Source organism: Sinohyriopsis cumingii, chromosome 15 (genome assembly GCF_028554795.1).
Source record: "Sinohyriopsis cumingii isolate HCF-2022 chromosome 15, ASM2855479v2, whole genome shotgun sequence".
NCBI lineage: Eukaryota > Metazoa > Mollusca > Bivalvia > Unionida > Unionidae > Sinohyriopsis > Sinohyriopsis cumingii.
The window spans coordinates 138,029,642-138,047,775 of record NC_142975.1 but is presented as its reverse complement, the minus strand read 5'-3'; the positions used below and the strand labels follow the sequence as shown (position 1 = coordinate 138,047,775).

The 18,134-nt window shown below is 36.3% G+C and overlaps 1 protein-coding gene across 1 annotated transcript in view; it reads right to left on the bottom strand.

Annotated features, from left to right (window-relative positions):
- Positions 1-18,134, bottom strand: part of LOC149782884 (DNA replication factor Cdt1-like) — a 41,210-nt gene that overhangs the window by 19,184 nt on the left and 3,892 nt on the right. The window contains exons 2-6 of the mRNA XM_089934429.1: positions 17,656-17,814; positions 12,585-12,844; positions 12,097-12,291; positions 7,846-7,991; positions 933-1,051 (exon numbers count right to left, since the gene is read on the bottom strand). Of these exons, the coding sequence (XP_089790555.1) occupies positions 933-1,051; positions 7,846-7,991; positions 12,097-12,291; positions 12,585-12,844; positions 17,656-17,814 (879 nt within the window). The remainder of the gene's footprint in view (positions 1-932; positions 1,052-7,845; positions 7,992-12,096; positions 12,292-12,584; positions 12,845-17,655; positions 17,815-18,134) is intronic.

Below are 18,134 nucleotides of genomic sequence, written 5' to 3'. Positions count from 1 at the left end.
CTCACATATCACGCTAAAGCCAAAAATAAAAACTTAACGTATATTCAGTTGAAATAAGTATTATTATAAGAAGAACCTTTTAAAAATTAATGATACTTTTAAACGTAGATATTAAATGCTTTGAAATATGCAGCTTTCTTACTACATACATTACATATACTTCTCACAAAAAAATTAGTTCCCCTCTGGAAAGGCTACACGTCTTATAAGGCCAATTTCCCAGTGCAGAAGGGGTGACCGTATAAGAGGGGGACCACTGTATTTTAAACTGTTTATTTGGATCGAAGCTAGAATAATATTTTCGGGGGAAAAATACATCAAAATGTCTGGTGGGTAGATGTGTTTGTCAGCAATCTCAGATGTTGCAAGATAGACGACAATTTGGTATGCATATGGTCATAACTGATGCACCAAAATGCAGTTCAAGATGGGTGGACGTAAGTAGTCCCAACAGAACAATTCCGATGGAGAATGAGCAAGATCAAGGTGATCAGCTCTGAATGCATTTGGCAAGATGTCAGTGGAGAAGCAGGTTCTTATTGGGGGGTAGGGTGGCTGAGGTGGGATTCAGGCATAGTATGCCACCAGATCTGTCATTTGGCCTAAACATGCCCCAAAGCAAAGTTTGCAAATTTGGTCTTAATTGGTCCTATGGCTTGTGAGTTGTTTCAACAGCAACTGTTGATGGAATGACATGCAAAAGGAACACAAGGCCATACCATAGGCTGACTTGGCCTTATGAACAAGGGAACTAATAAAACCAAAGTAGCATAAAATAATACTACAAATTTCAGTTTGAACAAATTCAGAACTTGGCATCAAAACCTACCGTAAATAAGTACACAGAAATTCAGAACGAAAAAAAATACATCACCCAGCTTTTCAGAAGTTTAAAATGTTGCAATTAACTGTTATGTGATGTACAAGAATACCCTGTGGTATTGTTTGACTATCCTAATCAAACTCCTGTGGAATATGTCTTTTCGCTGAAGGAGATGCTTGGCTGTGAACAATGCTCTGGTGTTGGGCTCTGTTTTTACATTTACTGCATCTGGGGGAAAAAAGGAATAAAATGTGTACAAGCAAATTCAGTAAATTTTTGTCCCTAGCTAATTTGTGATTAGGTAAAAAAAAAATGTTCACAGTAAGAGAAATCTTACTTTGACCTTTAAATCAGAGCTTTGAAGTTACTGGGGAGACATTGAAAGTAACTGCTGATACAAGCCTATATTCCAAGTTTCATTACAGATCAAAAATATGGCCACCAGTGATAAAAAGCTCAGCCTGCTAGATGCAAGACCGCCTCATTAATATGTGGATCTGTATAATTACTAATTTCATCCTAGATCTTCATGACATTCCAAATGAGCTCATAATCAGACCATATATATTACCTACAGAGTGCCAACAAACTCTACCTGATACCAGATGACCACAATAATATGCATTATCAAACTTGTCAAAACTCTTAATGATAGAAGCTTATATTTAATCATAAATCTGGTAGTATGTAAGCTCAGTGAATCAGTTGCAAGATAACCTCATCCTTATCCATAGATCTCACTCAGTATCAAAACCATCAGAGATCTTGTTAATGTAAGATTATATTCCAAATTCAGGTAAGGGCTGTTCCAGTTAATATACTTGGGACCCAGGGAAGGCACTTCAATGTTCAATCATAATATATAGATACAATTTAGAACATTTATCATTTTCATATGAACTCTCTAGGTAACCCAAGCATCCTGGTGTGGTATTTATTAAAAAGTGCCTTACCAGTTACTATGTATGTTTAAATGGAACATCCCTGAGAAAATATGACCTGCTTAGTGGCAACAAGTAAGTCATGCCAGCTGGACAGATGACACGCATGTCTGGAGCAATGTGATTTGTCTATATGGTCATCTTCATGCCTTCAATAAGTGGTTTAACTCCTTATCTTGTATTAGTTCTGAGTTCTCCTTAGTTAGATTTTATGACAGATTGGCATCATTTGTATAAATCTGCAAGGCCTTTAAACTAAGACACTTTCTGTAAAATAATGTACAGAATAAGTTAAAGGCTTTTATATTTTAAGTAATAGTTGTCATATTTGATGGCAGAATGGCACCATTTGTCTAAACTTAACCCTTTATGCCAAGACGATTCCTGCCAAGTTTAACCATGTTATGTCTATTTGGGGGCACTGAGTGGCCAAAAATGCTCACTGTTACGGATCACTGCCATCTCACCTCTGTCTGCATGGGTTCAGCCCATGTAGGTATGTGAGAAAGCTTGCCAGTAGCTTCTCGTGGGTCGGTGGTTCTTTCCGGGGTTCTTCCTCCACCATTAATACTGGCCGTCATGTATAGCCTATCTTGTACTGAAAAATGGTGTTAAACCCCACAACAACAAAAAATGTATATTTGATTTTATTTTTAATTTCATTAATGTCAAAGTAATGTAATTTTATTTACTAGGAATTTGATAATTTCCAGAAATTAGTTTGACCCAACTGTTAGTCATAAACAATGAACTTTGTATCATTTGCTGACCTAGTTCCTGTCCTTGATTGAGACTCCAGTAAACAACTTTTTTAATTCATTTTTAATGTGTGAATGATAATAGTGAAATTGAAGCTGTACTGGAATATGTGACCTTAGACGTGTAGATACCTTCTAAACAATTTTGGAATGTGATCACGTGAGCCTCATGCGGGTATCTGTTTTGCACATTATTTGTCTGTATAACCTTTGTCTATAGAGAAATAATTTCAGTTGGGCTTTTACCTTGTATACTGGAAAAGTTTTTGTTTGTGACCAGTTTGGAGTTATATTTTAATTTTAATTCAAATTATTTGGATTCTTAAAGATTAATTCTTTTTCCTGGAAGTATTTGAGTGCTCATAAAGAATTCTTGGACAAAGGCAGTTATTTAAATTTTATTAGGAAATAAAAAAAATGGAATATCATTGTCTGTGGAATAACAAAGAACCGTAGACATTACAGCACCAGACTGACTACATTATACGTCATTGCCTTCCATTTTGGATTTTTTGTTGGGACTCAAATTTGAATTCATTAGAGCATTTCATTACTAGGACTTCTAAAATTGAATTCGTGGATTATTTTTGGATTTGAAAACCGTAAGTTCTTATTTTTTCATTTTTACAGTGTTTTCCCAGGGAAATAAATTATTTATTAAATTTTCAAAGCTTGTTTTTTTTCTTTTGTTACTGTTTATTAGAGCATAAACATATAACACCTAAATCTAATAAGTAGCTTGTGAGAAGTCATTTAAAAGATTTTCTGCTATTTAGTATTACAATTTTTCAGTCATATCGCTACAATGTCTGCAGTGTGGCAGTTTATAGTGATGTCTAGCATTTGGGACATCATGCCGCAGACATAGTATGATGTCCAACCTAGTCACATTATCCTGACACCAGGTTGACCAGTCCTATCACTAACCTCTTAACACTGAGCGCTAAGCAAAGTAGCTGTTAGTACCATTTTTGGTATGACTGCTGGGGTTCAAACCCACAACCTGCTGCATCCAAGACAGATGCTCTAACCAATAGGCCACCAGAGCAGTCTACCTTTTAATAACCACAGCCCTTGATACAAGAATGTACCCGGACAAATTCAAATTTTGCTGATCAGTTTTACTCTTGACTGAGGTGTCTGAAAGTTTTTTTCTATCTAATGGTTGTCATATTTCTCCGTGGCTCAGCATCATTTGTATGAAGGCCATCATACCAAATTTTGCTGAGCAGTTTTTGAGAAGGTTTTATTTTATGTTTAAGCAACACAGTGGATAGACATCCTTGGCACAAATTTGAAAGCTCCCCATGCAGTAATGCTTATGCTCAAATTCTGTTTAACTGTTTGTGAAAAGAGACAATGTTTCAACATTTCTCAGTGTTTCATGGCATTAGCAGGGCAGAATTAGCAAAATACATGCCCTCTCAGCAAACTTGAATTACGTGCAGTTCTGGCAAGACAGGTCAGTCTTACTCATGACAGCATTCTCTTTCATCACTAAGAACCAGCTTCCTTCCACAGGTAAATAGACTTATGTCATGAAACCTCTGTCAAGTTTGGACACACCAGCTGAAGGCCAACTGCAAGACCCAGTTCAGGCTTTCATGTGGTACCTTAATAGAACAGAGCCTTTGCGTCGAGGGAGATTACATCTATTTCTACTTCTTATAAAAGGACAGAAGGATACATTAAAACAAACTATCTCCAGGATTATTTAGGTTATTTGCTCGGCATATAGAGAAATAACCTTAGTTCAAATAAATTTATTTCACATTTCTGCTCATAAGGTTAGAGCAATTGCCACCAGCCTAGTATCAGACTGGAACTGTTCCCTAACCAACATTCTCTCGCTTTTATTTCTGAGGTCTGTTATCCCAGAGGGCTCAATTCATTATGGTAGGACCAATAATTGGAGCCCAACAGGCAACCTTCCAGGTTGATCAACAGCTTTTTAAGAAGTGACTTCACAAATTCTGCTGGATTTGTGGAGTGGGAGGAGGGATTTTTCCCCTTTGAAGCTGTGCCCTGACAGATGGAGTCTCCTCCAGTCACGTTACCTAGAAGCTGTCTTGTATATGTTATGGGACCGTAGATGGTGTTGCTGGGTTAAGGGGTTGTACCTACATCAACCTCTTGCCTATTATCCTAAGGTATTATGATTGGGTAAGATATTTAAAGAAGAAACCAATTTTTCCAAGCAAAATATGTTTCTAATCTGCGTAGTGGTAAAGGCAACATTTTACACTACAACATTAAAAAACTGAATATGCTTCACATATCAAATAAAATAAAAAAAGTAACACCTACCCCTATGGCTCTAGAACAAAAATGGAGAACGTACACTCCTTGACAGATCCAAAAGACCAATGTGTCAATTAGAGAAGAAACTTGCCTTCAACCTACAGGAGAATGATTATTAGTAAAGGTGAAATAGTCATTTGTTGCCTTATTCTGTGACAGTGTGTTGAGTGGCTCTGCTCAGTACTTGTGCCATTCTTGAGATTGACTCCCATGTATGTCCTGAGCTATTTGGAGTAGGAGAAGACAAGCTATGTTCTGCCTGACGGAGGATAGCCATTGAGACAAAAGTCCAATATCACAGCCATGGCAACGATATTGCACACTAATGGCAGAGTGTCATCAAAGGCCCTCTGATCCACATGTATGGAGTGTGGCTTTATCATCCCCAAAGTAGCAATATCACTGTCAACTGCTGGGGTTTCCTAATGAAAGACTGGTGAGTGCCAATGGTAGAATTGCCGACAAACTGATGATGGCGCAGTCAGAATGTCTGTAACTCTCCCGTAAGATCAACAGATGCTGAAGCTCTGATCCAGGTTGTAAATGGAGTGGCAGGAGGGCAAAACTCGGGGGTTCATAGGTATAAAACATCCTCAAATGGTGGCTTGGAAGGCTGGTCAAGGCCAGTGACAACAGAAATTATCTATCCGTGTGGGAGGTTATTAGGATCATCAGTTGGGATCAGTTTATGGTAATTTTTATCCATGTAACCAGTCCACATGTCTGTTGAACGAGAGGGAACTTGACTGTTTGCTAGCTCTTTCCCTCATTGTTATGCAATAGTAATCTAGTCAAACCCCATGGGGGCAAGGTAGAGGGAGTTGCCAAATATGGTTAGTCCTGTGATGGTGACTTGGGTGCCGGACCTGTTTTAGAGTGTGTCAATGTCCAGCGCTTTGTGGCTAAGGTTAAGTTGATTTATCTCCCTTGTCCATCTGAATACCACATGCTAGAATTGTTAAAATAAACCACAGATTATATTCAAGTTTTAAAATAGTTTGCTTTGATTCTAGTTCTATATTTGTTTCATAAAAGTAAATGCACAAAAAATAATTTTGACTCTTCTTAACTTTATTTCATTTCTTAAGACATGTACATTAGCTATCTGATATTTATTACCTCTGCACTTGGACTCATATGATGTCTTATTGTATTAATACTTTCAATGCCATGTAACTCAGTTCTGTCAACTTTGTAACGGGAACAGGCAGCACTGATTTGAGTACTATACTTATTCTGATGCTGGCACAAGTAACTTCCCACACAATGAAGTGCTTGCATTTGTTCAAAATCTCTTGACCACCATTTTAGTTGGATGAAGGCTGTTAGTAGCCAAGGGATGCCAAAGTCAGATGAACTATGAGTTAATTTTCTTTAACAAAACTGCAAATGTCTGATCACATAAAGCCTAATTTATTTTACATATTCACACAAGCCATATCTAATCATACTGTGCCAAATACTATGTTGTAAAAATTTTGGAAACATCTACTGGGTACCCCTCAATCCTAATAATTGGTTACACAGGTACTGTACAAAGGTAAATTGCATTATATGTGTAACAAACCTGAACTGCTTTAATGCCAAACCCCAGGGAGGTATAAGTGTAAATATTACTAATACAAGTGGCATAAATGCATAATCTGATCATAAAACGAATAACCTATATATTACATGCCATAATTACCTATATATTACATGCCATAATTACAGGAAAATGTATGGAAAGTTTATTTATGCTACTTCACCAGGATCTGTAATTTGTTAAAATTCTTGTCACAATCAGCTAAATCCATGTGGATTAGTAGGAGGATACAAACACAATACAATCTGATAAATTATTCATATATAACACTCACTTGAATATTTCTACAAGTCCACAAATTCTGCGATGAGCATGACAATATGCTCAGTGTGAAAGCTGTATTACATCACTCCCAAATTCTTCTTTCAAAATCTGTAAAGTGCTTCTGTTTAGTTCTTTTTCATGATCCAAAACATTTTAAAGTTTAGCAAAATCCCTCCCCAATAATGTTTTTCAGTAATGTAACATATAATAAGTTCACATCGATAAAGCCAGTTTCGCTTAACAGTTGGCACCATTTTTTAAGTATAGACTGGTCCGCTACCCAATTGTGTATCAAAATATAATGAATTTGTGTCACATGGTTTCAAACTGAAGAAACTCATTTTTTTAAAATTATTTTTGTCATATATAGTTACAATAAATATGAAATAAGGAAGTAGACAGATGTCTACAATGGATAAATGCGCAATAGACAATAGTCACAAATCTCGAGCCTTGAGCTGTGTGATATTGTCTCTCTGGATCCTGATGTCATCAGATATAATCATCGATGGAAACAGTTTATTCTTTTTAAATAAACTAAAAGGTTACATGATGGCTCATTTTATTACCCGGGTTATTATCAATGGGCGGGTAACCGAATACTAAAATACCATACAATGAAAAACAACCCCGAGTTAAATGGTTTAGGCATTCCTTGACTATCACTGCTCTTCAGCTCAATCATGGTTGTCAAATGAAAAAATGACGTGACTGTGCCAGGAAAATGACATCATCATAAGGATAGTTTAACACAGTCAGTTAGACCCTACGCTGAACACAAAAGTGACTAAAAATATGGACTGCCAATGATGCAAAATATTCCAGAAAAATGGCCTCCAGTTTTTGCAAAGTGGACACAGCTGAGCTACATGCCATAGAGTATTAGGGATATAAGGCAACACCCACATCATACCTGCAAGGACAAACTTCAGCCCATCATATATATATAGGGGCCGACGTCTTATAATGTTGGACTAGTTTCATGCCAATATTACTATGCAGTTACTGAGACGGGAAGTTTTCAAGTGGACAGAATACAGGTTTCACCTTTCATTACAAAAACTACACATCTGGGTATAGGCTTACCCATTTAAAGAAAAAAAAAAATACCCAGGAAATGATACATGGTAATTTTAAAAGTCCAACTTAAACCCCCTTTGTATTTCTAAGTACCTGTACTGTCTGACAAATCAGCCTCAATTGTCAGCTCATAACCGGTTGACTTTTTTCCGAACATAGGGAGACCCTTCTCTTGTCTCAGGTGATAGGCTGTGGGATACACTGTCTTGATCTGTCCAACAGTCTTCTGCTCAAAGTTCCTATACAAGGCAAAAAATGAAAATAAAAACATCCAAAGAAAACCATTAATTGCTAAAACCATCTTGCACAATAGAGACATATCAATATGACTTTCCATTTAGAAAGAGTAGCTGTAATAAGATTTTGAAGAGGGCTGCCATAGTGGCCACAATGCATGACAGATCAGCACTGTGTCATATGTTAAAACCCCATGTTGATATGACCATCCATCCAGCAATAAGATTTTCAATAAAGTCACTGTGGTAGCCATACTGAATTTCTGAGCAGCACCATTTTCGCTACGGCCCAAACAAAACATCATAAGAAGCCTCCAGGTGAAAACCCCATATCGATACAATTTTCTACACAGAAGTAGTGATAAAAAGATTTTGAAGATGGTGGCCATGATGGCTATATTGGATGTCAGATTGGATTTATTTTCAATTAGGACCAACCAGACATCATAAGACATCTTTTAGCAAAAAAAACACCAACCATTCAGGAGAAGTAGTGATAGCAAAATTTTCATAATGGAACACTACCATTTTCATTCAGAACCAACCAATGCATGTGTGAATTTGCATAGAAGTCCTCCAAGTAGTTTTAGAGCAGTGAAAAAATTGTAAAGATGATGTACATCAGACCATCCTATAAGTTCTTGGTCTATTACTACTAGAGCTAAAAAGGTTAGTGCCGTAAAAGTAAATAACTAAGCTGGAAAAAGTAGATGGCAATTTAGCCAGCAACTTGTTGACAATGAGGGCTGTATTTATTAAAACCATTAACCCAGTTTAGACATTTAATGCATAATCTGAAAACAGAAACTGCAACATAAGATAAAACTGATTGGAATAAGAAGTACTGAGATCAAGCTTAAGGTCCATTTTTTAGAGGATGAATTTCATCATTTGTTTTCCCTGCATACAGTTATTTAAGAAATGAATACCATAATGATACCTACTAGATTAACCCTTCAAAAAAAGATTTTTTTCTCTCGGTCTTTTAGAAACTTGCACCTGAAATGATTTAAGACTGAAGTCAATTTGTGTATCCTTCAATATGTTTGTGCACAGTTTAAAACCAAAAAGCATGTCCATTCCAGTGTCACTTATTTGCTCAATTTTAGACCTGCCAATCATAACAAGATTGTCTCCGTAAGGCAGATGATTTTTTTCTGTAAGTTTGATCAGTTTTCATTAAGGTATAACAAAATATAATGTACTACTACTATTGTTATAATGTACTACTTCTATTGTAAAGTTGGAAAACATGTATTTAAAATGTTCAGTATTCCAAAGTGATGCATCAATGGTAAATATTATATTCATCAGCAAAGTTTGTAAAGTATACACAAGACCTATTTACCTCCAGTACAATTATGCAATCTTCAGTTCCAAGGCCTATGCAGCTATATGGCTTGTTGCTATCTCTCAACTTGATGTAATGCATAGAATTTGTTTTGTCATTTCACATTATGACATCAATAGTAGCTCCTGTCATACTCAAATCGATATGTGATGTCCAATAAACGTAATAATGTCTAGAAATGTCAAAATTTTATTAAACTTCGAACTGGTACCCGTCAATCGTAATGATCATTTACCCAGGTACTTGATCAAAGGGAAATTGTATTAAATGTGAACCTGAACTGCTTTGTTGTAGGTTCACACCTGCCAACCCTCAAGAGAGGTATAAGCATAATTATTACTATGTAAGTACGCAAGAAAGCGTAATCTGTCCATAAAAAGAGCAATCTTTATTTTACATAAAAATGTACAAAAAACGTACATTTGTTTATGCTACTTATCTGCAGTTCAATTTTTTGTCACAAATCAGCTAGATCCATGTGGATTAGTAGCTAGTACATGAGAAAGACACAAAAGAAATTGATAAACTATTTTTTATGCATCATACTCATTTTAAGTAGTATATGTGCCTGCAGTAACTTTCGCAAATAATCATTTAGTACAAGAATGATGTATTACATCACTGTCGAATTCTTATTTCAAAAATATTAAATTGCTATTTATTTGTCCTTTAAAATTTAACTTAAGTTTTTAAAACTCCCTCCTATAGCATTTTTTTTAGTTATATAACATCCATCAGTCATATCAATAAATCCTGTTTATTACCTTATCTAATGCCATTTATTTTCAAATTAGACTGGTCCACCATGTATGTGCAATAAAAATAGTATGAATCTGTGAGATGTGGTTTCATATTTAAGAAACCCATCTTTTTTCTTGGAACTGTTTTATGTAAATACTATAAATTAGAAAATAAAGAAATTAGAGGTCTAATGATGAACATAGGGGCTCATATCATTGTTTCCACTTTAACGATCAGTCATACATGTACTATATAATACAAAAATAAATAGGTGCAGTACATAATCTCATCTTCCTTTGGAAATGAGAGGGCAGTATTCCATTCAGTGAGCTGCACTTGCATATCAAGCGACGCAATCATGGCAATGTTGAGCGGTAGTATGGGAAAATGGTCTGGCATTCCTTAAAGGTACGAGAGTAAGCCAAACTTGGGACAAGCAAACAAGTCAAATGCTGAGATAAGAATCGGTACCAAATTTATTAAACTACGCAAAATCTAGCTTGAAATGTCAGTGCTGATTCTTAAATAGGTTGCACAAGTAAGGAGAGAAGTATCATCCCTTGTATTACAATACTGTACATGTATGACAAGTAAACTGTAAGAAATGAAGCAATGATATGAGCCCCTGTGATGATGAATAAATGAGCCTCGAACTTTAATTGTTATTCTGTTTCTTGATCTGAACTTGGAAATATGTTTGTTTTTTTAAGGGGTACTCGGTTGCCCATTTTACTGCCCACATTAATATCAACGGGCAGGTACTCAAGTACCAATTTACATCTTGTATTGTGTCCCTTCCTGCTTTTGTTAAGAACAATCTGAATAACCCTTTTTATTCTTCTGTACTAATTATTAAAAATTTTGGGAGGCTTCTCTTTTTGGTGTTATCATTGTATCAGTAACTGGACGCAATTTTAAAAAATTCTCTAATCAACAGTTTGATCATTCACATGTTAGTGCATGAAAAAACATGTGCATTTTAAAGCGTCTTGGTCCTAATATAAAGTTAGTCTTGTTCCCTAATTCCACTAAAGCTAATATAAAACAATGATCCAAATCAGACACAGATGAGCCAATATTCTGAATTTTATTGCAACAATCATATTTCCATAGTTTTTCCTTTTATTCTATAAGTCTGTATTTTAAGGGTAATTTTCATAAGACTTATGTCAAAATCATATGGGTTGTCAAGTCTGCAATAGTTTCAGCTTTTAAATTTAACATAAAATATTTGATACTTGTATACCAATATATAACTTGTTATTACTGATCACTACAGCACTGAAAATAAAGTTTCTTCTGAGGCCTAAATTACTGAATAAACATGTTCTTATTCTAATGAAATTTTACAAAGATCATCATGGATATGAAGTTACAGTTACAAAGTTTCAAAAGAAATATCTTTAAATATGGCCAGCTGTCAAGAGATTTTCAATGAACAAACTATGAACACACCTGCTTTGCAAGTGAATTCTAAATGGCTTTTGCTAAATCTTGAGAAGACTCTTGTAAAAAAAATGTCCATGTCCTTAAAGTTCAAAAATTTGTGCCACAACTGAAACATTGCTGCAACTGCCCAAGAAATATGCAATATGTCTACTTTAAGTAAATTTCTGCAACCCCGCCAACTAACTTTTCTCAATGGATGCACGACCAAATCGATATCCACTTCTAAAAGTTGTGAGTGAACTTCAAAAAGAAAAAAGAAAAGGACCTCAAGTAATCAAAGCCACCAAATATTGTTCTAAACCAGAAAATCAAATATCTGGTACATGCAAAATTTTGAGACTTTAGGTAGTGTTTATTTTTTCCGCTGTGTGGTTGTGAATTAAAGCTTCCAGTATCTTCAAATTTACTGTGAAATAGACAAAGATACCATCTGTGATCTGGCAAAACCCCAAATCTGCTACATGTGTATTACCGCACAGAATATGCTAAAAGTGATTTTCTCTGCATCTTTATATGAATGTCCAGATTAGAAAAAGGATTCAGAGAAAATGGCTGGAAAGTAATAACCTTCTGGACATTTCCTGGACAGCTGCCTTCAATTTGGAAAAGGTACATATCTCAGTGCGGTTGTGCAGCATGCTCACTACTGTGTCCATGCTTCGGAACATTTCAGCCAGAACTTTGTATTTGTAGGGAAGTGTCAGGGAGGGAGGCGTTGGAGCAGCCAGAGAATGGTATTTCTCATAGGCTGGAACTGCTGAACTGAAATACAGAAAAGTATATGTTGTCTTTCATACTACCTATGCTCTTCTAAAAACAGACTTTAGAAACTTACACTGGAAATTCTAATTTTAAAAATTTGTCTATTTGAAACCATGGTTCATTATCAACCAGAGATTATCCCATAAATAAAAATAAAAATCATTACCTACAGCACTTATGAAATAAGTGAAACAATCTGAATTAAAAAATCCAAAAGATATATTCTTTTGAATGACAATGAAACTTGCCACTGTACTGTAGTTTTACAAATAGCTAACAATCTGTTCACAAACCTTTTCTCTGTATCCATCTCTATTTTGATTGCATCAAACTTCTTCAACTTGGGGCCCCTAGACTTTTCTAGCTCAGCCTTGTTTTTATTAAACTGAATTAGCTGTTCCTTAATCTCTTCTAGTTTTCCTGATTTGGCCAACCTGGCCTTAACTTCAGCAGAGGACAGCTTGGCCTTCACCTCAGCAGCAGAAAATTTCACCTTGACCTCAGTATCAGCAGATAAGTTAGCCTCTACCTCCTCTGGAGACTGCTTGTCAATCTGAAAAAGAAAGTAACATCATCCTCCTGCTCAAAGTTTTGTTTGCATTTACATATAATTTTTTAAAACCTTTATATAAACTTCTCATGTCATGGTCTCTCTCAACAACTCGCAGTGTATCCCTTAGGGGTGCAAGACTCAGAGTCAAAAATCTCCTTGGTGTCAAAACTGGGGGTCATATGGAGTAAAAAACAAACTTTGGTATCAAAACTGGGGGTCAAATTAAAAATTTGGGGGTCTCTAAAGCGCAAATGAGGGTAAAGGAAAACACTGAACTCAAGATGCCATTTTTTGCAAACATGCTTCTTCTTTCCATTGCCATCAGTTTCCATTACATAAAGGTTCATTGGATGAATTTAAACTTTTGACCAATCAGAATACTCTTTACGAGAGGCATGGGCTAACTAATACGTTAAACAATCATTGCATAATGGGACCAAACAAGCCATTTTTTAAAAACCAGATTCAAGTCGCTTTAAAATGAAAAAAACATGTCTGATAATGAGGATATCACTAGAAGGATAGGTGTCACTAAGATCCCTGTAAATCCTAGTTGGCCGGACCATTTTATCACAACGGTCCCCATAATGGACAGCTGTACAGCCAGTGAAATCAAGGGTGTATCCAATGGATCTGGTAAAAAAAAAAAAAAACATGTCCAGACATACAGGCACTGGGTAGACTAAGGGGGGGGGGGGCAATCCCCCCAGTAAGTTGGACAAATCAAAGCATAAATTAGTAATTCAGCATGTTACCAACTCGCTAATATCATCCCTGTTACTAACAGTGTACGTGAAAATAGTGTCACATTTTAGACGCCTTCTAGACTATGCTTTGAACTTCTGCATATCATGCATTTAGTTGGAATTTCTACTGCAACGATATAAGAAAAGAAAATCAAAGCATAAATTAGTAATTCAACAAGTTACTAACTTACTATTACCATTTCCATTACTAATGGAATAGGTGAAAATGGTGTAGCGGTAACTAGTAAATCACAACATGAGGACAACAATAGTGTGGTATAACATGGTCTTATATAGAAGAAATCTATAAAAGTGACAGTCACTCTTGACCAGAAAATCTTAGCTTTGTCTTATACTGCAAATCAACTTGTATATGGATAATGCCATATAAATTGCTTATTGCAAATCACCTAATTTTTCGTATTGACAAAATTCTCCAATAAGTACAAAAAAATGTATGAAAAATATTACATTTTGGGGAAAAGATCCTGTATGAAAAAACACATTTTTAAGCCTGCTACCTCACAAATCCAGCCCTACTAAAAGAAAATTGTCTAATCCTGTCTATTTTTTGTTAAACAAATGGCAGTAACTCTTGCCCATTACATCCGATCTGAACTGAAGATAGTTCAGGTCAACTGAAAGGGCATGACCTTGTATGACAGGAACTTTAGCAAAGCATGAGCTGGAGGTTCAAACTTTCTTGAGTTGAGCCAAGTCAGAACCCAGGACAAATTCCATTCTAGAAATAGTTTTATAGATTTTGATCGCTGGAGATCAAAATCAGCTAACAGATCTGAGAGATCTTTATCATGCCCAATGCCACATCTGTCGTGATGACGGAACGTGTCCGCAACCATAGATCGATAGCTTTTGGAGCCAACTGTTTCTCCTCAAAGAGCCACAGAAAAAAGTCACCCAATTGAGGGACTGATACATGCTAAGGAGATGATGTGATGGGCTTGGCGGAGATCTTCATGGGTAGATCTATTTGCTAGATCAAGCAGATCAGTGACACAGGACTTGTCCCACCCAAGAGGGGCAATCAGAATCATCTTGCAATTCTGACCCTGTAACTTCAGAATTATTTTTGGTATGAGAACTGGGGGAGGGTAGCCAAAACACCTACCAACTGATTAAAAAGGCACCCAAGCGGAATCAGGTCTGCCATTGCATTGAATGAACAAAGACACAGGAACTCCCTCACTGAAATCTGAGGTTTGCCAGAAACAGACTCGACCAGATCTATTAAACTGGGACATGGACAAGAGAGAACTGCACAATCTTCCAGTTGGTTAAAAACTCCTTAGCCAGATGGACAAAACTCTGGGATGAATGAAGATTGGACTTTTCCCAGTTCACTAGAAAACAGCTACCTTATGCAATCACTGCAGTTTTAGCAAATACCAATCTTTCAATAGCCCAACAGCTCTGGCATCTCCCAACATACATGTCAGACAATCAAGAAGAGCAGAGCTGCTAACCCTCCAAAACATTATTTACACTGATTATATGTACTACTTTATCTGCAGCCAAATTTACTGATGTACACAAACTTCACACTATTTGTCATGATATGATGCTGTGGCAGTGTTGAACTTCCTCAATCAGGCTATGGTAAATTTGTTTTCGAAACGATTCAGACTTCTTGCCTGCTAGTTTATCTTAGTGACTAAAACTGCTGCAAATTGTTAGCACCTAAGGAGGCGATAAAGGAAATAATCTTTCACTGTCACTGTTGCTGATCTCCAACTGAGAAAGACAGGTCATGTTCAACAAGAAAGCTCACAAACAAAGCTTCGGCATTGGTAGGAAGCAGGACTTGAGCAAAGGGCTTAAAGTACTCCAAAACTGAAATCTGCAGGGGGTGCTATAGCAGTGTGCTTTTTCACATTGTTCTGCCACATGCCCACAGAGGCTTGTAATGTTGCTTACAATTTATGTCATACATGTACTATATATTAATATTACTACATAGTACAAGTACAAGAGGTAAACTGTAAGCAACAATACCAGCCCATGTGCACATTTCCAATTGTAAAATTCGTGGCACACTACTGTGTGATGTTTGATGTCTGAATGCAAGGCCAAATTTTGGCGTACTCCAATCTTTACTTCACTTTTTCTCAAACACAAATTGTTTTCCTTCGAGGTGAAAACATTTTAACTGCACTGTAGCTTAATTACGAACGGTATTAATCAAGAAGATGAAATTTTGAACAGCAAACGATTGGTGGTGTCAGCGCATGTGCAGAAAACTGAACTTGAGCTAATTACAATATGTGCTAATCTTTTAATCTAAAAAATTCCAACACTTGAAAAAGCTGTCTTCATGTAGTTTTCCAACTTCTATGTGCTTTTTGCTACCAGTGTGCTTCCTCACATCATCCCTGTCACCATGCCCAATGCTAAAATTTGTGGAACACTGTGCAAAAAGCACGATGTATATTCTTATTTGATGGCTAAATGTACTGCCAACTTTTGTTATATTCCGAACTAAACTTCCCTTTTTGTGCAATATATTTCTTTTTCCTTGGTTGTGAAGGTGTTTTCAAGATGCAATGTCAAACGGTAATTCAAATCAGTGCTGGCAGCACATGCACGGAGACAAATTCCGGTTAGGTTCCAGTTTCTTCCAAAAGCATTTGCAAAACTACTCTTATACATATGAATTAAAATACACTAAAATGCTTGCTAACGAGCCAGTTGTACCAATCGGCTGCTGTTCTACTAACATCGCGACCAGCAGTACTGGACTGTTTTGGCAACTGCCAATATTATGACTAAGATTTAACAGGAAAATTTAAAATAACTGAGAATTAGGGAATTCTAGATTTTTTTGGCATGTGGCATGTTTCTGTGAATCTCGCTAGGAAGTCGTGAAATTCATGCCAAAATCGTGAGGGTTGGCAGCTATGGAATGGGCATATGAAAAATCACTGGAAAAAAGACTAAAAGGCTATAAACCAGACTGACTCTTAAACTGGTTCAATTCAATGTCATTGTTGTGAGTCATTTTAGACTATGTGCAAGCTAATCAATTTTGGTGGATGTTGCAGTTTTAACTCTTGATTCTGTCACCTGTAACAAAGCATTACCAATATGTCTCTCCAAGCACAGGTTAGAAAATAAAAAGAGGGACAAGTAGGTCAGAGTCAACTCGGCTAAAGTTGTCATCAGAATATTCTGGGAAAGTAGCTAGGTAGCTGTGCTTTTGATCTTATAAACTGGCACCAGCTCCATAATCCATAGGGTATCAAACTGTCCCTGATGTAACTTTATGGCAACAAGTTTGTTCAGCGGACAATGTTAAAGATGTTTTCAATCTGACTGCTACGGAAACCATACCATTATTAGGGAAACCACCTTGGCCACAATTCTGGCAGGATGTCCTTTGAAAGATTCCTCAGTCATTCTGGAGCAAAGATCAAAAATAAATTTTTCACACGGTTAGCATGATAGCCACACCATTGTTAGGGAAGCCAGCAGAGACATTATTTTGACAGAAGATGTCATCAAGAACAATTGGCAATTCTACTTTCAATGGCTTCAGCCACTATAGCAAGGTTGAAAATAGGTTTTGCACCGCGTTGTTTTGGAAGCCCAAATGTTGCAAGGAAAGCCAGAGAATATGAAAAAGAATGTTCTCATGCAAGCTACCTTCACTAGGGAAGCCAACTTGGACAGGATTCTGATGATGAATCTCCTAAGAAACAATTCTGTTCAGTATAATCCAAATTTCTTCAGCCATTCTGCAGAAATCAAAAGTAGCAATCAACAATGGGTCATGCCTTTAAATTCACGTGGCTTCAGCCAAGGGAGCTAAAAACTTTGATCAAATAAATGTCAAAATGTTTCAATTCTGATGGGAGCTATGTCCCATTTTAGATCATCAATTAAGATAAAGCAGAAATCTATTATTGGTTATATTTCAGTTTTTGTTTTGTATTAATTATATTAAGTCTACACTACCGCCCTATATTCTTTACATGACAGCTAAAAGCTGATTTAGACAAGTCTGTGCATTTTCACTATCTAATGAACCACAGGTGTTCAAATACATACCATGGATTCCATTTTTTGAAACAAATTTCTGCAAGAGTCTGGGGCAGGATTAATGTCCAAAGTCTGGATTTTCTCAGGTGTCTTGTGCAGTGGGGATATTGGAGGAGGGGTTTTGGGCAGCATAAAGTCCAACTCCTCCTCTGCCTTCTTTTCTACTGTCTGAAATAGCAAATTTAGCTTTTGTGCGAATCTGTTTAAGGGTCACATGTTAGAAAGTTAAGCAGAACACAAACCACATAAAAGTTTATTAAACTCATAAAAGTCCATTTACTTGGAGATTATTGTTCAAAAAACATTTTTTGAGAACTGTAGAAATATGATATTGAAATACTTTGAAGGCAGCAACTAAAAAATGTTAACAAAAGAAAAAGATTCCTGTATTTACCAGAACACACCAAAACAAACAGGAAAAAAAATAAAAATATTGGAACAAAGTAAAAAAATATCCACACTAATCACAATTAGAATGTTTCATAAGT